The following is a 23,677-nucleotide window of genomic DNA, read 5'->3' on the forward strand; positions in this document are numbered from 1 at the left end:
ATGTTTTACGTTCTATTCTTTTAAGCAACAACACTGTGAAAAGACGTATAGATGAAATGTCAGAATGTGTTAAACGAAAGTTGGTTCGAATGATGTGCAGTAATTATTTTTCGATGCAGGTTGACGAGTCTACTTTGCCGGAAAATAAATATCTTTTCTGGTTTGCGTGCGTTTAATAGTTGATGATAAAACTTACGAAGAACTAGCGTTCTCCCAACTAATTGAAACGCATAGCACAAAAAGGTCTGTGTTTGAAGATAAAAAAATATTTTGAAGTAAATAAAATACCTCTAAACATCTTATAGCAATTGCAACAAATGGTGCTCCGTCTATGATAGGAAAGTATCGTGAATTAATCACATATTACAAAGAGTTAAACCCTGATATATTTACTATTCATTGCGATATACATGGCTAACATTTAGTTGCAAAAAATCTGAGCGTCCGTTTAAATGACTCATTAAACTTTCTGTTAAAAGCTGTCAACAAAATAAAAAGGCATGCTTTACAAAGTCGTCTGTTTAAACAGCTATGCAATTAAAATGATGAGGTTTTGATAAGTTGATAATGTATACAGAAATGAAATGGTTATCAAAAGGAAACTGTTTAGAAATTTTTTGGCTGTTTCTAATTCAGTTATTGTTTTTTTTTTCTGAAAAGGATAAGGTATTGGCAAACGATCTTGTTAAAAGAAAAATAGACATTGCTTACATGTCAGACTTGTATGGTAAGATCAACAATCTGAACAAAATTTTACAAGGTAAAAACTTGAATCTTATTAAATTTAAAAGTAAGATAACCAGTTTCAGAAACCAACTTGAACTGAATGGAAAAACTTTCATTGATAATCAATTTAACAGTTTGCAAGTTTGGAAAACTTCAAATAATGAAGGTGAAGTAAAAGTTTTTTCATCTTATCTGGAACAGCTTAAATGTGATATTGATAAACGGTTTACTGACGTTTTTCAATTAAACGTCCCGAAGTGGATTATGGATCCCTTCGAAGCAGATTTTGTTGAAGTATACGTTGACTTACAGGAAACTTTCTTAGACTTACAAACTGACCTTGAACTTAAAGTAATTTTTTCCAAAGAACAATATGAAAGCTTTTAGACTCAACAAAAACTAAGGCAAAAGTATCCAATCATTTGGGAGGAAGTTAAGTTGTTGTTTATAGCTTTTCCTTCTAGCTATGTTGTTGAGAAAGCTTTCAGTACAGTCATCAACATATTGAGCAAAAGTTATAATCTAGATATTTGTAAAGGAGGCGACTTGAGGCTTTATTTGACTTATTTAGAACCAGTGATAGAAAAACTTGCAAACAAACATAAAGCTCATCCTTCATATTAGATTAGACTTCAGTTGCAGACATCATTTTCTATAAGGTCTTCAATTTTAGTAGATTTTTTAAAAGATTTCTCATTTAAGCTGGTTTGTATTGGATTTAAGTAGTCTTTTTATAACTTTTTTTTTTATTAAGTTATTTGTTCTACAACAGGTTTGCTTAATGCCTAATGAATATTAATTACGATAGACTTCCTCTTGAGTTCGCACTTTTTACCCAAAAAAAAGTGCGAATTTAGAATTGCTCAAATTTAACTGAGATAAAGTATATAACAAACTAAGTATTAATAAAACTTTTTTTTATTATACTTCATAGCTTATATATATCAATCTTTTTTAATGAATGTTTTAGTGGATTTGACGTTTATTCATATAATTATTGCATTATAATATATTGAAACTTGCCATTTTGTAAAAAGAAAATGGTAATGCATTTTTGAGTTCGCAATTTTTGATTTTGTTCAGAGAGCAAATTCAAGCGGAAGTCTACTGTATTTATTGAGTGGTTTATATTTTAAAGTTATTAATAGTTATGTTTTGACTTGGTTAATTTGTAATTTATGTTTGTCGTTTTACACTACACTAAAGATTTTATAACATAGTGAATATAATATTTGTTTAAAAGATATTTATTTGACAGATTTTTGTTATTACTTGTTTAATCTGTATGAGTAAAAAAAATCTTGTAAACCGATAGTTTTTTTATATCAAAAAATATTTTTTGACTTTGAAAGAGTATAGATTTGAGGTCTCTATTTAAAATTACTTTAACTATTTCACTAAAAAGATTCTTCAAGTCAGTTTTATTTTCTAACTTGATTTATTGTTGTTAAAAAATCTATATATTAAGGAATTCTAAACTATTAGTACAACTGTTTTTTGTTTTATCTTAATTAAAAATATTTTGACAATTAAAACGTGTTGTTTATTTTAATATTTTAACCCTAGCTTTTAATTTTTCACTATTCTATTCTGAAAAATTATTATAGGTTGATAGCTAGAAAACAAATTCATTTTTGAAGAGAATTAAATTAGCCATCGAAAAGACTGCTACAATTACAAAATAAAATTTTATTCTAATGAAAAAAAAAATAATTGATTACTTTCTGTTCACAAAATTAACTGTAAAACCTTTAATTTTTATTTTTTTAATTCAAATAAAGAAATTAAAATATTGTTAGGATTAAGGTTTAGTTTTTTAAAGTTTATTCCAAGTGAAATACTGTTTCATGGTATTCTACTACAAACCATATAGTTTAGAAAATTAAATATTTAAGCTTACAACTAACTTGCTCATAATATCTTTTAGCATTGAAATTAATATTTTTTCTGCAGTAACATAAGTTATTGATAAAACTACTTTTCATGTGAGATAATCAACCAGTCGGTCAAACTTCCTAAAACTAGATCAGCAATGATGTTTAATATTTATTTCATCGTGTGTAAAACAAGCTGTTCCTTCTTTTGTAGTTTTTTAATCTATGGTAAAGTAATTTTAGAATATGCCTATTTGTAAAATTATTTAAGTATATTGTGCGACTTAAATAAGTTACTTAGCATTCACTTCTAAATGTCCGAAATTCGTTATATAAGAGATCATTATAATGTCAGGTTTGAGTTAAGATTTTAGATGGGTAACGGGTCCAGATGCAGTCAAATTTAGGCCCGCTTAATAACTTGTTAACTACTACTTGTGCAAAACAAATATGTGCCTTTTGATATTTAATACTTTGAAATACACTTTCAAATTGTTTTTCAGTTCACAATAGTACTTCCTAGATCATAGTAAAAGTAAATCAATTTGTTACAATTTTGCTCGAAATTTTTAAGTTTTATATATGTTGATTTTTTAAATAACGCGGCCCGCATGTACATTTTTTTAACAAGTCGACACAATAAAGGATTTTTTGGTAAATATGACCTGCTAACTAAAAAAGCTGTCCACAACTAACCTAGGTTTCAAAGCAATTTATATTTAAACAGAACACTTTTTAACATTTAAGAATTTTAATATATTTTATTGGGCTTATAAGAAAATAACTATAAATTATTTTTCAAGCCCTGTAAATTACTTTGAACACAGTCCAAAAGTGCGTGCATTAGAAGTTCCAGACTAAATTACATTTCGAATACAACTTTTTTGGCTCAAAAGTTCGTACTCAAGAAAAAAAAAATACTTTACAAAATCATAGGGGGCGATTTTTTTTTAATTTCTGAAAAGGGGGCGATTTAGTAAATGAGTTTGGGAAACCCTTAATTAGAGGGAAGTATCATGAATTAAGTGTATCATTGTTAATGTGATTAAAGTTGTTTTAGAAACTAAAAGTAAGTGAGCTAGCGCTCTAAAAATCAAATGTCAAACATGTATGTAGAAGTTACATAACATTTCAAATTCTGTAAACAAGTTTTTTATGAAACATTGCAAGAGGAAACATCTAATTATATATTTCAACGCTGAAAAAGTACTTAATTTTTCTAAAACTAGTAAGCTAATCAGTTATATTTAATCTAATAACTTACGTCGGTCGGTTCTTTTGGTTATTAGCTAAACTGGGCTCGACTTACAAAGATTATAGAAAATTTCAGTTTAAAATAACAAAAATTTGCTTACGTACACTCTTTAATTTTTTTTAAGTTTTTGTCCTTATTTTTATAACTCAAACTTAATTACTTGGTGTACATTTGAAATTGATTTTAGTTTTATATCTAATTACTTTCTCGTTTAGTTACGCATTTTAGAATTATCAAAAAAAAAAAATAACTTGAAAATTTTCTAATACTGTAAATTTATTGTATGTATTGAGTTAAGAATAAATTTTATTTTTTAAGCTAGATAATGTTTTTAAATTCGTGATTTTTTTTTATTTTTAAATAATCCGTCATTGATGTTTTTTTATTCTGTTTGAATTATTCTTTTGTACCGCTTGCTTTGCTCAGCAAACGTTGAAATTTATCCTCCAATTCTTCGTAGTGCTCTCCTGTACTAGCTTCAGCTTTGGAAGAACACAAATGTGCATTTAACGATTTTCATCATCAACTCTGGTTTCAAACCCTCGAAATCAAAATCGTCTTCTTCATCGATTTAATGAAGAATATTTGAAGTTTTAGGTTTGTTCGTGAGTTCAACATCATTGTTGGCCACTTCAAACTCCTCTAAAATAATTTCTGAAAATTCCAGAGTTGTTACGCCATCCGTTGCAATGAAATTGTATACACATAAACAATTTTTATTAAAATTATTTCACATATACGCATAACTTAATTGAAAACTACTTTTGTAAATAAAAAAGTAGGATAGTCCCCAGACTGTATTTAACCAAATCTATTATAAGAAAACAGCCAATAAGGTAGGTATATTTGTTACCTACCGTTAAGTTACGCACTTTTACTGTAGACACAATGTGCGTAGATTCGCGCAAGGTGATTCTACAAGTTTATATTTTTTGTTAATAACAATAAAATGTTTTTTTGCTTTAATTGGTGCTCCAACTTCTTATGCGAAATAAATACATACATAAATTACTATCAACCGGTATTGTAAAGAGATTAAAGCAAAAAAGACGATGGCCATTTATGTAAGCATGTTTAACATATTAAATTTTGTTGTAAGTTTTGTGTCACAATTTTTAATTTTCACTCATAAGGTGTGTACTTAGATTTTTATTTTTTCTGTACTATTGGTTGCTAGTTGAATTTAGTAAAAAGTTTATTTTTTTTTAGTAAAAATGCTTATTAAGAAAATGTTTAGTATAATAATTAAATATTTTTCCTTATTTTTTTATTATCAAAATGTAAGACACATTAAATTTGTACTCTTGTAAATAGTCTAAACTAGTATTTAGTTGGATTTAGATAACTCAACTACATCGTAAATTTTCAGTACATATCATTATTTTATACTGATAACAACTTATTGTTATAATTGAAACCTTTTTAAATAAAGTTGGTTTGATAACAATCCAGGCGCACAAAAACTACTAAACCACTAAAACTTTTTGCACGTCAAAAAAAACAACAATTGATTTTTTTAAAGCACAACTAGACATCATTTTTCAATACTTACTAGTCAAGACAACATAGAAATAAAAATCTAGTCATTTGGACAAGTCCTGGACAAGACATTAAAAGGTATCCGTGGTGTGCGACTCGATAAACGAAAGGTTTTTTCGTGCACCAAGTCTTAGAACAAAATATTTTAAGCGCTTTTTTTGTCGTTCAATATACAATGTTTTTGTAAAAAGGGTAATAACTGTATAAAGGGCATTTTTAGCAATAGTTAATTATTCGCACGAGTATTTCTTAATTTGTAATTTCATCACGACAGTTGTAATTTTTGGAAAAGTAACCATAATAATAAAACAAGACAGTGTAGTTATTTATTTTTTGGAATTAAAACCAAAGTTATGTTATACTATTTTTGACAACAATAGCAAATAATTTTTTTATGTAGTTTTGGTTTAGTTGCTAAAGAGTTTCACTTCAAAAAATACAAATGGTAATATACATTTTTTTTATAAATTGTAACACCTTAACTTACTTAATGAAAGATAAGTATGGTCTTTTTCAAAAAAAACATTACAGAATAACCTTTAGGTCAGAGTTTCCCAACCAGGGGTGCTCGAACCCCTTAGTGCTGCGAAGCAGCATTCCAGGGATTCTTTTTAATTTTTTTTATAAGTAAAGAGACTCTTTAACTTGAGTGACTGTAAGTTTTACTTTTCCATACGGAAGTTCGCTGGCTATTACATGGAAGAGTTTTAACGCGCTTTTTTGGATTTCAAAAAGAAGTCAAAGTTTTTCTTAAGCAACAAGACTATGACCACCATGCCAAAAAATGAAGTTTTCAGAATTTAATCAAATACTAGCTTATTTGAGTAACATTTTAAACCGTATGAATAAATTAATTGTTTTTATACAAGAGGAAAAATATAAACATAGTAAAATTTTGTGAAGTTTTAAATGCTTTCAAGAAAAAGTTATATCTTTGGTGTCGACAAATTAAAGAGGCAATTTAGCAAAATTTTCGTCCCTCGAAGAAAGAACTGATGAAGATGAGTCTTTAATTCCAAATATGCGTAAAGAAATTATGAATCATTTGGAAATACTGTCCAATTCATATGATGGATATTTTGGAGTATATGAACTGGAAACTCCTAAAGAATGTTGAATAAATCCATATTCTTTTAATCTGGATTATAAGTCAGTTGATAAAAAATTATAAAATAATCTTACTGAATTGTTCACGAACTTGAAAGCAAAACTCTGGAACAATGTTGGTGCTGTGCAATGTACATGTTTCCAAGACTTTGTAAAAAAGCACTAAGTACAGTATTGCCACTGGTTTTTAAGAAATTTCTTCAAGGTATTCTGAATTTATTCCAGGATTTTAAAAGTACACGTCTTTGGGTTTAGTTTTAGTTTTAAATTAAGTTTAAAGTTAAAAACTGTAGTAAGTACATAGTATAACAACATTAAAAATATACTATAAATATACAAAGCTTTTTTTTAAGATAAATTTTCTTGTCAAAACAAAAAATTTCTACATAACATTTAAAAATTGTTTAAAATTCCAGGTTTTTCCATGTTTTTTTTTCAAAATTTCTCAAATTCTGGATTTTTCTTTTTAGCCTAAAATTTTAAACTCCAGGTATTTTAGCAACCCTGTAAGTATGCTCATCCCATTCGCGACAACTCACTTGTGCGAGTCTGACTTTAGTACTCTTTTGTCAATCAAAATCAAGTCTAGAAATCGCTTAAAAGCACAGGCAGATACGCGAACTGATATCAGCAGCAAAGATCCACGTTTTGAGAAACTCTTGTGCAATACAGAGGAACAAAATAGTCATTAAATTTAAAGTGAAATTCAATCAAATTCTTAGTCTTTTCATTCAAACTTTGCATAAAAAAGATTAAATTTTCGTAAAGTACCTTGTGAGTGTTTCATTAGGGTTTTTTTTTTATTAAATATATAAAATCAGTTTTTTGTTTTCGTAAACTATAAATAAAAGTTTTTTTTTTTAATAGTTTTATTTTTATTTCTTTTGATTAAAAGGTTTTTTTTAATTAAAGATAAATCAGGTAGAATAAAAAGTGATGAGTTGAAAACTCACTTGTTTGACCTCAGAAAACGTTTGTTTATCGTTGCAAAGGGAAGAGTGAATTCTGATGCTTTCTACTTTAGACAAAATAAATAAAAATTGTTTGAATGCAGTTTGTTGTATCTTTTAATTTCCATATAGTTAATTTTTGTTAATAAAGTAATTTGAAAATAAAAGATTTACAAGTTTCATCATTCTCTTTTAAATTATTCTTAAATAAATCATTGTATGTACTGCAAGGGGTGCTAGAACAAACTAAAAAATTTTAGGGGTGCAGAGCATCAAAAAGGTGTTGGGAACCACTGACCTAGGTCATTGTAATTTATAAAAGTATTAAAATAGATAAAGTTAAACTCCAATATGTTAGCTGTTATATAAATTTATTTAGCTAAGTAAGCTAATATACTAATTTATATTTTTCATCAAGTTAAATAATTTTATGTTGGTTCGATATCAAATTGACTTTATTTTAAGAGTAATTTATCAACTCAGCTTAGATAATACTACAAAAATATAATAGTTTTTAAATTCGTTCAACGATTATTCTTCATCAATAAAGTACAGTGTTTTTTGTGACTTATAGACCATATAAAAAAAATAGTCAGTTAAAATTAAATTGATGTCTTGCTAAAGTTGAAAAAATAAATTATTAATTTTGGTTTATTGTGAAATAACTTTACCAATGTATAATTTTTGTTTATTGTTTAACAAAAGAACCAGTTTAGTTATAGTGTAGCACAGTTTTAAAACTTTATATAGTAAAGCTTATTGTAAAATCAAACTTTTAATTAATCTGTATGTCGTTCTTCTACATAGTTTTCTAAAACTTATAATGAATAATAACACTTAAATAAAACTTTAATACTACTAGAATATAATTTTATATTAATTTTATACTACAATATTATTTTAGTTAACTCATATAAGCAACTTTTTCATAAATTATTTTCAGTTTATGGTAGAAAAGTAAAAAGACGCAAAGTTTAAAACTTTTTTATGTAACTTTTTAAATAAAACTTAGTTTAAAAAAAGAAGATTTTGTTATTTAACTTTTTACTAGTTTGAATGCAGAAGTTTATCTTTCATAATCAAGTTTGATACATTGAAAATTAAGAATTCGTACACTTTACTTAGTTTTAGCGTAAATTTAATGAATAATAATTTATATTGTTGTACAAAGGTATTATATTGTGTTTAAGTAGCATTTACAACTTATAATTACTAAAAAAATAAAATTTGTTTTCTTTTTGTTTATTTCTTTTTAATTACAAAACTTTTTGGTCTATCTTTGTACTTATATCAACTTATAATGATATTAAAGTTATAGTCTAACTAACTAGTTAAAGAAATTTTAATTTTGTGCTTAAGGTATAATGACGTGTTGTATACGATCATAATTCTTATTTTTCGAGCCTTCATGTATAGTTAAAGCCTTAATTTGCTTAAAGAGCATGGTAATTAATTGATATAAAAAATGTAGCTTTTTTATTTGATTCAATATGATTCTTTAAAATGGGTTATTTTCTTCGATTAGTATTGATTCAAAGCTGTAATGTTTACTCAGCTTGCATCATTTTGAAATTATAAAGTTATTTACAGTACCTGAATTTTAATAGGGTTTGCAGTGATCAAATATATTGCTGTTTTCATCATTTCTACTATGTTCTGCTATCGGAATACTAGTTTTGATGTCTCTCCTATATAGGATATGCTCTGATTAATAGAGCAAATGTATTTATAGAAGAAATTTGCGTCGAATAATTTCGAGTGTTTGCTTTTGATGTTAAATACTTCACATATATAATTTTTACAGCACAATGCAATAAATAAACAAAATACAGCATTAAAACAGTCAGAAACTGTTTTAATGCTGTATTTTGTCATAATTAATTAGCAAATAATAAAATGTCATAATTAGTTAGCAAATGTTACTTAAACTTATTTTTTTATAAATAGGTAAAATAGGTACTCAGGAAAGAGTAATTTTATTTAAGTTATAACTTTAAATAAAGCTAATAATTAATTTATATAGTATCCGAGATAACCCAATAAGGCATTAACTTAAAAAAACTGACAAAACAAGCCCAATAGAAAAAAATACGGTTTTTATACGCATATGCTATATTCGACTAACGACGTACTATATCCATAAAACAAACAGAGCTCAGTCACTAATATTATAATGTACAGTGTACTGTAGAAAGCATTAGATAATTTAATTATTATTTTTTAATTTGTCGATCACTGGGTTTCGGTTTTGCAACGTTAAACTTAGAAAGTTTTAAATGCCTTCATTTGGACCCCGTTGCTATTAGGCTATACAATTGTCAAAAGTAAAAATATAATTTTATCGATTACAATGAAATATACTTAAAACTTATATTACATCATGTAAATAAATTTTTTAAACGCCTTTTAAATGTACTTTATATTTACATTCTAAAAAGACTCCGTACAGCTGTTCATGCTTTATAGGCAAGTAGAGAAACGCCGTTAGTTAAAAAAGTATTCGCCCACAAAAATAGTTGTTTTTGATTACATAGTATACAATGTTTTTTACTTAAAATAAACCACTTTATAGCATTTTTAAAGGAAGTGTTCATTATAGAGGGAACCCTGACTACCTTTATAAAACGTGATAACAAATACACAATAAAATAATTCATTAGTTTACTAGAAAAAAGATTTCAGTTATTAAACTTATGTTTCATATGACACAGTGTGTTTTAGTTGCTTCTGAACACATGTCTCCGAAATCCCTTCATACAACTTCTTATATTAAAAAATACTTGATGGTTTTAAAGTTCTGATAAATTATGAAAATGTCTAAAAGATACGTTTACATGTTATTTTTGACTTAAAAAAAAAGTGTTTACCCTCCTCGCCCCCCTAAGCCCTTAATTATAAATAATCCAAGTCAGTAGCTGTCGAACTTGCATGAGCGTAAAATATTGCACAAAGACACTTTTGCTAGAAGAACTTTTTGCACGAGGGGATAAAATTGCACGAAGTCACTTTTGCGCGAGCAGACGACTTTGCACGGAGACATTTTTGCACAAGTTAATTTTTTTTCAATTAATTTTAGTTTGACTTTATTTATTTTTTTTCTTTTTATTATTTTTTTTTACTATCACTGTTACCCCTAACCCTTACCCTCGGGAGGTAGCGTTTTATTTCTAAATATTTTTTTATAAAAATTTTTTTTGTTTTATTTTTACTATCACTGTTACCCCTAACCCTCGGTCAGTAACTTTTTTTTTCTTTTTTTAGTTTATCTTTTAGTTTTTTTATCTGTTTTTTTACTCTCGTGCAAAAATGTAACTCATGCAAAATTGTCTTCGTGCAATTTTGTTTCCTCGTGCAAACTTGTCTTCGCGCAATTTTGTGCACTCGTGGAATTTTGTTCTCTAGTAATTTAGTCCCCTCGTGCAATATTGACACGTTCCCAATCCAAGTAGTATAATCTCAACAGTGAACTATTATAAAATGTTATAAAAAGGTTTACTCAACTAGGTAAAACGTTTACTGAATAACTTTTAATAGAAAACTTAATGTAAGTTCTGTTAGAAACTTTAGTCATTATCTTGTTTACTATGTATTACATTAAAAAAACACAATGCAAATTTATACAGCAAGTTAGGTTTAAAAAGTGCAAAAATACTCGACAGGTTACTGCTTAGTTAGATAGTAGTTCGATTGGCTCAAAAAAAGTTAAAAATTAGCTTTTTATCAAGTAGACACACTAAAGGAAGTTTTACTAATATTTTCAGGATAGCTTATTATTGTAGCAATTTGAGAAGCAATAATATTTTTAGAGAAGTAAATTTGTAGAAAATTTAAAGTAAGATTGTTTTATACTTTTTACAATCATTTTGGCTATGGATAATTAAACTTAGATATCTAAAGTTTTATTATCATCTAATTTTTTTTAATTGAAAGTTTTTTTGAGTTCAATAAAGTTATGGTATTACAATGCCATAAATGTTTATAACATAAAACACTTTCATTAGACATCGTAAAATTATTTGTAATTACGCCTTAAAAACGTACATTACAATAATTAAAACAAAATACATGTTGGTATGTAAATCTATAGAAGTTTTACAATCCTGTTTATAACCTAAAGTATTTTAATCTATTAAGATTGACACATGTAAGCTAAGAGTTTAGATAGAAATTCCGTTTATTATACTTTAAGTCTAATTTGGCTATTTCTGCTTAATAATTAAACGTTTATTTTTTTTAATAACTAACTATCAAGGTTTATGTCAGTGACTAATATACAAAATCTGATACCTACTCTATAAGCTTAGGATTTAATTTTGCACTTGTAAAAACTAAATAAAAATGTTACAAAATTGCAGTTTCTTCCAAAACCTTATTATAACAGTTTAGTATAAATCTATACTAAAAATGAATGAAACATGTGCGGTCATCGAAAAATTTTCACACAAATCACGCTGACACTAATTTAGCCCGAAGGTAGCGTAAAAGCGTTCATCGTCCTAATTTATACACATGATGGTCTTTTATTACCGATGGTTTAAATTACATATTATTCTTAAGCTTTTAAAAATTAAAAAATTAACGAAGTTCTTTTTGACTTCAAAACTTAACGGACGTATTTTAACGCTAATTAAAATAATCGTTTTTAACATTACTCATAAGTAAAGTGCTGAAATTTTTGTGACGTTTTTTAATAACTTCCTGATATTTTAAGTTTAAAGCTAATTTAAAGTCAGTAGTAATCCTTAGAATATTACCAAATATTTTTCTAATTGCAGAAGTTTAAACTTTAGAAAATATTCCTTAAAAATTTTACTACTAAGCTGATTATTTATGATTATAAATTTGAAATTACCTTACAATTTAAAGCCAAAATTAGACTTTTAAATTTAAAACTACACATAACTAAGTGATAATACATTGCTAAAAAAAAATTATCAGCTTTTAATTCTTTAAATACCACAAATTTAATCAGGTTAAATATACGCAGTTTTAATTTAAAACATGTATATTAAAACGGAAATACAATTTGAAAATAGCAAGTAAAAATACAGAAATTTTCTATACACAACGTAATATAGAATTTTCAAAGTACATATATTTAAGGTGTACTAAATGAAGCTCATTAATTTAATCAATTACATTGAAATACAAAGATGTAAAAAACACTAACAATAAAGTGATACTACTGTTAATTACCATGTAATTTATACTTTTAAAAAATTAATTTTTAGTTTAGTAAATATTGTAAACGAAACGAAAAGTAAAAAACGGCACAAATGGCATTAGAAGGATAAAATTTTGAGATTAACAAATACTCAAATATTTGGCTGTTTTTTTAAATAATACTTAATTAAATATGAATCAAAACTTCATTATAATTGTATAATTAAATAACTCCAGATTTGTAAGTATTGCAAAATAAACACAACTGCTGAAATATTCATAAAAAATTTTAAAATAAAAATCCTGAAATATTTGTGAACTGCTATTTTTATAACTACAAAAACAAACTATCATACATTAATGTAAACTTTTGTTTGATTAATTATGTCTTATATTCAAATAACAATAACGAACTTTAATATTAATTACAATTTTAAATTAAAAATAACATTTTTTTGATGCTTAATATTTTTATTAGGTGGGTATTAAAACGTAAAAGAGCTAGATAGTATTACCATCAAATTACTCTTATAATCTTAAAATACAAAATTAAAATTATATACACCTTTAAACATCTATTAAACTAAAAACAAAAATTTCATGATGCATAAATTTTTCAAAAAATTTAAATGGCCCATAAAACTAAGTTATTCAACAAATACAAAGTTACCAAATCGAATAAAAAACTACTAATATGTTAACAGTATTTAACTTAAAAATTAATGTAGCAGAATTATAAATCAAACGATAATAAAGCCTTAACCTTTTTTTTTACTGTGAAAACAGTATTACTGTCTGAACAAAATTATTAACATTAAAAATGGATGGTTTAAATACAAACATCAAAATAAAACATTACAAAGAAAACAAAGATTATGTGCTACACAATTAAGCTCCATATACTGATTAAATTAATTATAAATATAAAAATTTTCGCTGATGCTATTTAAATCAAGAGAAAAAACTATTTTTAAAGCCTTCCTGATCGAACTATTGAAACAAGGCTAAAAGTTTTGATCACATAAAACAAAATCAAATTGTCAAAATTAAAAACGTTTTCTAACAAGGTCAAAAAGATCAATTGTTGTTGCGGTACCATTGTTAAATCACCATTAAAATTAGTTCCAAAAAATACTTTCAAACATTTCAAAGTTTTGAATCTTACTAGTAATTGAACTTGTCAGCTATGCTGGGTGGGACTTGCACGTGGTTGCTAGGGAATATTCCCGTTTCCACGTTACCGTCTGCCCTGGTCACCTGCCCCCTCCACCAGTTCTTGTCGGACCACTCCGTCACCTTTATGACGTCATCGCGGTTGAACTCCAACTCTCCGGCTTCCTGCTGCCGGAAGTCGTACAACGCTCGCACTTCGAAGCTCTGCTGTGAAATTTTATTTTTGTTCAGATGTTGGCTGCCGTTTGAATGCAAAGTATAAAATTAATAAATGTAATATTTACTTAAATTTTTTGTAGTTTTAAAACTCAGCACTTGTGAATACTAATCTTCACAAAAGGTATAAACTTTACCAACACACTTATGTGGGCAATTTAATTTGTCTTGTTAAAAGTGCAGTATACAAACTTTTTTGAACGAAAAATATTGCTTTTCTATTTTATAACGTACGTAGAATAAAACAATAATCAGCACTAAATACTTTTAATGACAATAAATTCCATTTAAAAGTTAGTAAATAAAGGTTTCAGTGTTCACATGTTTTTTTAATTGTCAAATTAAAACAGCGGAGTTAAAAAAATATTCCTAAAGTGTTATACTAACAAAAAAAGTAGGAAAATCAGGGTTGCCAAAAGTTTTTAAGAAAGTTTTTCGAGGTTTTCTGAATTTCTTTGAGATGTTCAAAAGTATAAGTTTTTGGCTCTATTTCTATAAGGGTAAAAACTACCTTAAATAGTAAAAAAAGTTGAAAACATACTGTAAATCTACTTAAAATGAGTTTTTTAATAAAAAATTAATGATAACAAATTAATTAATAAGTTTTTTTGTGTCAAATCGAAATTTCATTACTTTACATGTAAAAATTGTTTAACACTCAAGGTTTTTTAGTGACTTTTGTTAAAAATTCCAGGTATTTTTTCTTTTCAAAATTTCTCAAGTTCCAGGTTTTTTAGCCTAAATTGTCAAATTCCAGGTTTTCCCAAGACTTCAAGTTATTTAGCTACCCTTACTTTTTGTTTGTTGAAACTGATTTCTAGTTTAGTAAAATATAACTTAAAGATTTAATCAATGACTTCATGCGACTTAACTAATAATTAAGGCTAAAAATAATTTCATATTTAAGCATAGAATATTTAAACGGATAAAATCATTTTAATACAAAAGGCTTTATTTTTGTATTTTAATATTTTAATTAAAAATGTTAAACTGGTAAATGGTCGATTTTATTTATTTAAAATCGCTCTTAATAATTAAGTTAATTAATAAATTTCTTATCACCTAATGCAGTATTAATAAAAAGGGTTACGGTACTTTTAAATATGTTTCTTAAAATACTTAGGTTATGGTACATTACATTTTTTCCTAGTTATTAACATTTTCAAATAATAAACAATTTATGACTTATAATTTAAATAATTAGAGCTAAAAGAACAACATTTTCAATATACAACAACCTTTTTCAGAACTTATAATAAAAACTTATCTTTCTGTCAATAGTTTCAAAAACATTTAAACTAAACCAAAGGTCAAAAGGTCTAAAAAGGAAACGTGCTTAAAATAACTTATTTTTAACAGATTTTTTCTACAAAAATTAGGGTATAGGTTAAATCTTAAAAATAATACTAAAATATTAAAATAAAAAGTTGTAATTAATCGTTAAACAAATGAATAAAATTAAACATTTAAAAATTACAAATAAAAAATCTTGATCATAATTAGAATTCAAAAAAATTAGTAGTTTTTTAAATAATTTTTTAATTTTTTTAAATATTACAGTTACATTTTAATTTTTATAAAATATTTTGAATTAATTACTTATATACAAATACTGAAAAATAAGTAAATTCTTATATTAACAAAACTAACTGCCCAACTTTTTAGAAAATAATGTTTGTTTAAATAATGCAAAAAACAATATTGTTAATAATTACATAAATCAATGCAACTTATTTAACACTGCTAAAGTAAAAACATAACTTTATGCTAGTTTAATATATTACAATAGTGAGTAGACATGCATATAATTTATTTTAAAATTAAAATAAATAAACATATACAACGTCATAAAAATACACTACGTAGTATTTAGATTATCTCTTTTCTAAATCGTATTGAAAATCATAATGATATGTTATCAAACAATTATATGAGATATATTTAACTTTTATCAATTTCGAACACACTCCTATTTTACATAATCAGATTTTTAATTCATCATAGATACCTGCAAACTTTCAGTGATTAAAAATGGCTTTTTAACTATAAACTTATGATATGAATGTTTAATATTTTTAAGGTATACTTGTCAACTTGCATTTAGAAACCCTGCTATGTAAAATGAAAATACTTAATAAAAACCTAAAGAGTTCGATTCGATTGTTTTAACTCTTCAAAGCGCTTACTCTATTGTCTATAACTAATGGTAATAACTCGGAGATTTTAATAGACTTAAAATAGTTTATGAGTTTAAAACTATTCTTAAAGTTTTAAACAGTTAGTTATAAATTATGTTGATAAACTTTGGGAACTTGAACTTTTATTAAAATGTAACATAACAGATCCTTGTAATCTTTTTTTTAATACTCAATGTTAGTATACACCATTAACATCTTACTCGAAAAATTTAAAGGTTTTTTTATAAAATATCTGTGTTTTTGCATTACTCTATAACCGTTTTCTTAATAGCCCTTTTTTTTTAATAAATCCCATTTCAAAATACTAATATTTATATTTTCTAAAGCATCTAGTATTAGATATATAAATATATAGAAACTTGTCATTTTTAAATACTTGTTTAAATCTGTACAATTTAACGCTAAATTTAGCATTTTTCTCTCAATCTAGATTATTTTAGATCATTTATACTTTCCCACTTAAAGATAATAATTTACTTTCACAAATTACTAATGCTTATCTATGTTTTGTTTTTAACTTTAATTCTAGTTTTATTACATCGCTCTGTATTTGTTTTCAGCTTTTTTTTTATCTGATAAGCTGTTTTTCAGCGAAAAAGTTAGACACTCTAATTTACTTGATAAAAATTTTGTGATTTTGTATTGGCCTATCTTAGTTTAATAAATAAAATTAGGCATGCTAAAATAAAAAAGAGCAACTAAACTGGCAAATGGAATTCATGATTAAGAAAGTGATAAACATGCAAGTTTCAAAAAAACTTATGAAAATGAATTCAAAAGCATGAAAAATCTAAACGCTGAAAACTCTGATAAGATCAAGGTGTAGAACAGACTTCTTCAATCAAATCAATATACATTGCTTAAAAATTCTGCCACCTAACATCTCAGGTAACAAAATAACGTGATTAAGTAATAATATGCTTATTTAGCTGATTAACAAACTAAAAACTTTAAAAGTTAAGGTTTAATCAAGATTTCCTAAAAGGTCAGTAAAATATAAATATTTGTAAATTTTTAAAAAACATCTTTTTTGAGGAAAACTATTTATTCTACTAAAACAAAAGTTTTAAAATCACAACAAAATTAATACTTCATCGTATCTTAAAAGTCTTAAAGACAGCAAAAAAAAATGTTCATGATTTATAAACACACAATGAAACATGAATTACTTCAAAATCTACTAAGCTTCGCTTTTGTAGCAAAACAAACACTAAACGGAGCACACGACAACATGACAGAGCCTTGTGTGAAAAAAAGCTACATGTTGGATACCTCGAAAATGTTCTTTTGCAGGCTGGGTTGGGGTGCAAGCAGTTCGCTGAGGGGTTGCGGAGTTGTTGTGTGAACAGATGGGGGTAGTGAAGGTTGCGAGTGCGATTCCATTGAACTTAGAATGGCCTATGATCATATTACAACTGATGTTATGCTCTTGTCATATGCATGTTTTACAAAAACTTTTCTGAAAAACCTACATTTTCAATGCAAAAAGTTTTTTTTTGCATAAAAAATATTTTACAAGTCTAACAAAAGCTGCTGAAAGTCAAATATATTTTATTATGGAGTTTGTAGGTACAATGTTTTTTAAAAATGTCCGAAGTATCATTTTATTTTTAGTCAAATTCTAAATAAAAAAGTTCTGCGTTTTTGAGTTTAAAATAACATAAGGTTTCGATCATACCACTTTGATCATCTGATCAAAAGCTTAAAATAGAGCGTAAGGACTACTTTTTTGATATTTTTGGTCTAACAAAAGCTTGTGATAAGATGATCTAAGTGGTATGTTCCAAACTATGTTAAATTGATCTTGTCTCGTGGCACATGAAATTAAAGATTTTTGCTTGGATAGACATACGTCAATTTTTTTTTGAGTGTAAAGTATAAGTTTATGTAATTTTAGAAAGAACAACTTTATCAAAGTGAAAGAATATTTATTTAAACAAAAATAGCAAACATTTTTTTCATTGTATATTATAGATAAACCTTTGTAATTTGAAGACAACTTTCAATAAAATATAATGTTGTTATTTTTACACTTTGCTAATTAAGTTCTCACTCTTATATTTTTAAGTAACCTTGTATTAAGAAGATGATCATAAATCAAAAAATGTAAGAGTATTTAAAAAAATCTTCGTAAAACTTGCAAGCTTTTTAAAAATTAAGTTGTTATAATCTATTTGAATAACAATATTTTAACCATGCTTTGTCAAATGTCAATAATAATATTACAGGGTCACCAAAGAGTCTTTGAAAGTTTTTTCCAGGCTTTTAAAAGTACAGATTTTTTGTTTTTTATTTTTTTGTATAAAATTAAACTTAAGGTTAAAACTGGAAAAAATAGAATTAATCGTTAAATAAATAGTGGTGACGCTACTTTAAATTTGTTTTACAATAAATCAGATTTTGCATAATACAAAAAAAACACTCTATTCGATAGATTTTTTGTATCTTTTGTATTTTTTTTCATGTAATTTTTTTTTTTAATTCCAGGTTTTTTAGTGATTTTTGTTCAAAATTCCAGGTTTTACTAATTTATTTTATTATTTCCCAAATTCCAGGTTTTTGTGCCTAAAATATCAAATTCCAGGTTTTTAGGCAATCCTGAATCTAAATAATAAGTTTCAGTTATTCAAAGTTGAACTCAAACCATTAATCATTTATTTCAGACCTGAATAAATTCATAAACCATCTTTAAATGAAAGTTAAAAATATTTCTTTATATACCTAATTATACAAAAAGTGTCTACGTTTATATTAAATTTATAGGGCAAACAACACATTCGTTTGTATAAGGTGTAAAATGTTAATATAGCATTAGAAAAACCACTTTGTATTATAAAATATTTAGTCTTAAAAATTCAATTTCCATACCTACTAAATAATGCACAACAACTTATCAAATAAATTAAATCAGGGTTTTTTTTTAAACATAGTCTACCACTTTTTAAACAACAATTTTCTTACTTCAATGAAGTTAACTTTTGATTTTATTTTGTTATTTAATTGAAAAAGTTAACTTGAGCAAAATTAAAATTATAAAATATTATTTAAAAATTACAACTTTAAAAAGTGCCAAAAATGCTAAGAAAACTAGTATAGAACCTTGACTAGAAAATGCTACGGTTAAACTAAAAACTTTAAAATAATGATTATATAAGATTTTTAATTAAAATAGCTTTTATTTCAATCATAGCCTTAGAATTCTACTTTATGAAGGCAGCTTTGAGTTAGCCTAAAACCAACCGATAAACCTAGATACTTTTTACACTGTCATAAAAGGAAACTTTTATAAGCACGAAAAGATCAAACGCTGAATACATTTTCAAGATCAAAGTATAGAACCAACTTCTAAACTCAAATAAATATAAATTGCTAAAGCTTTGTATTACTAAGCTATGTACCTCATTTTAAAAATTTGGCTTACAAATTTGAAAATATTGTCTACTGAAGAAGATTTTGAAAGTACTTTAGACAATATAACGTTTACTAATAAATTTGTAGATTTTTTTGATAAATAAAAATAACTTTTTTATTTAAAACAATCGATAAAGGCAAAAAAATCACAAAGAACTTCACACAACCAAGGGAAGATTTGAGACACTTAAAACTAAAATATTCTTACTGAAATTTGAAAATAAAAACGAAAGCCGTTTAGCTTAAAAATGTACTAATATATTTTTTCAGTTTTAGAATTTCAAAAAATTTACTACAATCTGAAAACAATATACTTGATGGATTTGAGTATTTAGAATACTTGATTAATATCTAAACCATAGTATATTTTTCTATGTTTAGAGATCATTTGTGTGAAATCGATGCTTATTTATAATTTAACTCTAGTATTTATAATTATTTTGAATGTTTCTTGAACTTATGTATCATAAAAACATGCAAAATATTAATTTTAAAATATGCTTAGGATCAAAACATACTAAAAAAGGCTCTAAGCAAGATAAGAAAGACTCTATAGCAAATTTAGTAATCAAACACAAAGAATTTATAATAAAAATTTAAAAAACATAATGTTTGAAAAAATAACGACAAAAGTGAAAATAAAATATACAGTAAAAAATAATAAAAATCTTAAGTTTTAAAAACACTATCCTAAAAGAATTAATGAACAAAAAAAGTTCAACTAAAATAAAAATTTGCTAAAGTTCATATAAAGTATGAACAGTTTTGTCAATAACAGCATGACATTAATATGATTTAGCACAAAATTTTTGAAAGTCAAAAAATGTATTAAAATTTATTTCACTTCATAAAAACTATGAGAGAAATACAATACAATATTTGATACATAGTTTAAAATCAATAAATTTAGTAAGTAAAACTAAAATTAAAAATAAATAAAAATTTAAGAAAAATAAAAAACTAATCATAAACTTAAAAAACCTTAATAACTTTCAAACAAAATGTAAACATAATCTAAATATAATTTGTATTTATGGAACTTGTAAACTTCTAGAAACTCTAGAAAACTTGGAGTTAATATAGTTAGTTTTTTATAAAATACTGATACAACTTGTACTACTTTTGCTAAAAGTATATACATTAAGTAGTTTTCAAGTATTATTGATACACAAAATCACCTTATACTAAACTCTATTTTAGTCCAAATCTCAAAAAAAAAAAACTAATGAAGAGTTTTAAAAAAATATTTGTGTTACCTAATTTAGCAGTATATATACAGAAGTTTAAAACTATGTAAACAACAACTCGGTTTTTATTTACAAAATTTTAAATACTCTATGTTTTATAATACAACCAGTGGCCACCCGTGGTATTTTTATTAGGGGACGCGAAAATTTACAAACACTTTAAAAAAAACCTTCATCTTATATGGTTTAAAACTAATTTAGTAAGATAAAAATACTACTATTACAAAAAATTGTTTGTAAATAAAAATTTAATCAAAAATAATAATTTTAATAGTTTTAAAACAAAATAACAAGCTTTTTATTTCTTAAGTGGAGCATCTGCTGCAATGCACCCAACATAACACCCCTGGATACAACTAAACAAAAATTCAAATTTTACAGTTTTTGTTTGAATTAATGTATTTTGAAAATTTCCTCTGCATTTTTACTGTGTTTTACTACCTAAACTAAAGTAAAGGATAGCCTGACATTGATGTCTGAAAAAAATACAAAAAATTATATTAGTTTTCACTTTAAGCCAATATATTTCAAAATCATGTACAAATCCGTCAAGGACGTAACTTATTTATTTAAAAATAAAGCAATTGATAAAAGAACTACGGTTTTAATATAATTTACTACTAACTTTAGAGGGAAAAAAGAAGAGTAATGTATAACCTTTTTACACATTTATACAAAAGTGCATGTACTTTTTATTATAGTTTAATTACCTCAAGGGGTCGATCTTTCAGGAATATAGTGGCAGTTCTGCTTATAGATGCAGTTCGATGGTAGTTTATGAGTTGATTAAGTGAGCTGAACTTCATCACCCACAAGAAGTACATCCCAGCTCCATCGCGCAGTACTTTGAAATGCTGAACTTCATTGTTGCATCTGTTAAGTTATTTACAACGTTATTTACACAATTTATTTAGAACTTTCATAATAAAACTTATCTATTATCTCCGTATTTTTTAAGCAAATGAGTCAACATCATTTATAGTCAAGTATTTGTTAGTTTCATGTTTAGGTTTTTAACACGTATTATTCTATCTAAATAAATATTTTTTTTAAAAGTTGTTTTCAAATGTAATTTCACGTTCCTAATTAAAAAAATTTACTTACACTTATGACAAAATAAAATAAAACACTATAGAATTTTAAGACGCTTGTAAACATCTTCAAGACAATTTGACATATATAACATTACAAACTAAGTCTTAATATGTAAGCACTTTTTAATCTTATGTCTTCAATAAAATACTACCTAATACCACTGGGGCAACCCTTGTGAAATACAAAAAAATAACTTTAATAAACCTAACACTCAGAGAAAAATCTCTTGGGGTTGATTCGCTGTCTCTAATCAAAAAGCTACCATCTGGTTGGTCACCTTTCATCAGAATTTGCTCAGCTCTCACACGTGATATTTTTCCAAGGTACCATCTAAAACATTTATCAAGAATACGTTTAACAATATACTTTGTTAATATATAAATCTGTTAATATATGGACTGGCCATAATTTCAAATAATATTTACGATTGCCTATTATAATTAACTTTTAAATAAATTTTAAAAATTTAAATCAAAAATAATACTGTTATTTTAAATAATATACTCAAAGTTGTTTATTTGTCAAATAAAAAAAAAAAAACTCGTTAGGCTTTAAAGCAATGTAGTTTTTGGGAACAAGGCCTTGCCTTCCTCTGATTTCAGCTCTGCACCAATTTTTATCATCATCAGCATTTAAAACCTGTAAAAATTTAGACATTGGAAAAAAATCATTTAAAATAATTATTTGAGTTTTGATTGATGTTTTTTGATTTAACATGAGTAAAAGGTATGTCCTATGTTTTGTTTTAAATATGTTTAATTTTTATTCACTAACGCTTCTATTTTTACTACAAACTAAGTCGAACACAACTTTTAAAACTTTTCAATGTACTTTTTACTTTTAGAATAAAATAAGTTAGTTGTATTTAATTCGTTTTAAACTACAAACAATAACAAATTCTTTATAAACTAAAACTTTTCACATGTATAGGAATTATCTAAAATACAAAATAAAATTTCAGTTTCAATTATTAACTACTTTAATTTATTAAACAGTTTTGAAACAGTAATTTCAAGGGTTAATTTCTTAAATAAATATAATAAAACTTAAACTGATGAAAGTATATTAAAAAAATCTAAATAAGTAGTAACAAGTACTGTATACAAGCTAACATTTTATATTATAATTACAAGAAAAAAAAATATTATAGACAGGTTTTAATTCTACATACATATAAAAATAAACAATATTAAAAATCTTACTTTTAAGACGTCACCTTTTTCAAAGCTAAGCTCATCTGGTGCTGTTGCTACAAAGTCAAACTTTGCAACACTTTCCATTATAAATTTTATTTCTAATTAAGGTTTAAATTATCTAAGTATACAAAACAATAAAATCTAAAACTGTTCAAAAAAATATTTTCAAGTTTTAAAGTGTTAAGATAAAAACTCAATAGTAACTACATACAGGGTTACCACAGATTTCGTAAAACTATTTTTCAGGTTTTATAAGTTTCCTCCAGGTTTTTGAAAATACATCTTTTCTTGATCATTTTTTGTAGTAACTAAAAAAGGTACTTTTTGATATATTTAAATTACTGTTTTTGTTTTATTCTATTTAACCCTCTATTAAAATATTGAATTAATTTCTTCTTAGATGGTTGTACAAAAAACCTTTAAGTAAATTTTGTTTATTTTTAGTATTAAATCAAATTCTAGATAATTAACTATCTTAAATTTCATAAAAATATTGAAAAGATACTGTAATGTGTTTTATAACGAAT

At 25.4% G+C, this 23,677-nt stretch overlaps 1 protein-coding gene across 4 annotated transcripts; it reads right to left on the reverse strand.

The window, feature by feature from the left end:
- Positions 1 to 12,471: 12,471 nt before the first annotated feature.
- Positions 12,472 to 23,291, reverse strand: LOC145837076 (growth factor receptor-bound protein 2-like). Of its 4 annotated transcripts, none has more exons than XM_082944844.1 (6): positions 23,157 to 23,291; positions 22,496 to 22,593; positions 22,159 to 22,284; positions 21,570 to 21,732; positions 17,474 to 17,599; positions 12,472 to 13,991 (listed from the first exon to the last, which is right to left on the reverse strand). In XM_082944844.1, exons 1-6 carry the CDS (start codon positions 23,232 to 23,234, stop codon positions 13,779 to 13,781), a joined length of 804 nt encoding a protein of 267 aa, XP_082800970.1. In that variant the 5' UTR covers positions 23,235 to 23,291; the 3' UTR covers positions 12,472 to 13,778. The 4 variants fall into 4 exon arrangements, with proteins under 4 accessions (XP_082800970.1, XP_082800969.1, XP_082800972.1 ...); XM_082944843.1 differs by having other exon boundaries at positions 12,472 to 13,994; XM_082944846.1 differs by lacking the exon at positions 17,474 to 17,599.
- Positions 23,292 to 23,677: the final 386 nt, after the last annotated feature.

The sequence above is a fragment of the Thalia democratica genome, chromosome 5, assembly GCF_965202585.1.
Source record: "Thalia democratica chromosome 5, ktThaDemo2.hap1.1, whole genome shotgun sequence".
Taxonomy (NCBI): Eukaryota; Metazoa; Chordata; class Thaliacea; order Salpida; family Salpidae; genus Thalia; species Thalia democratica.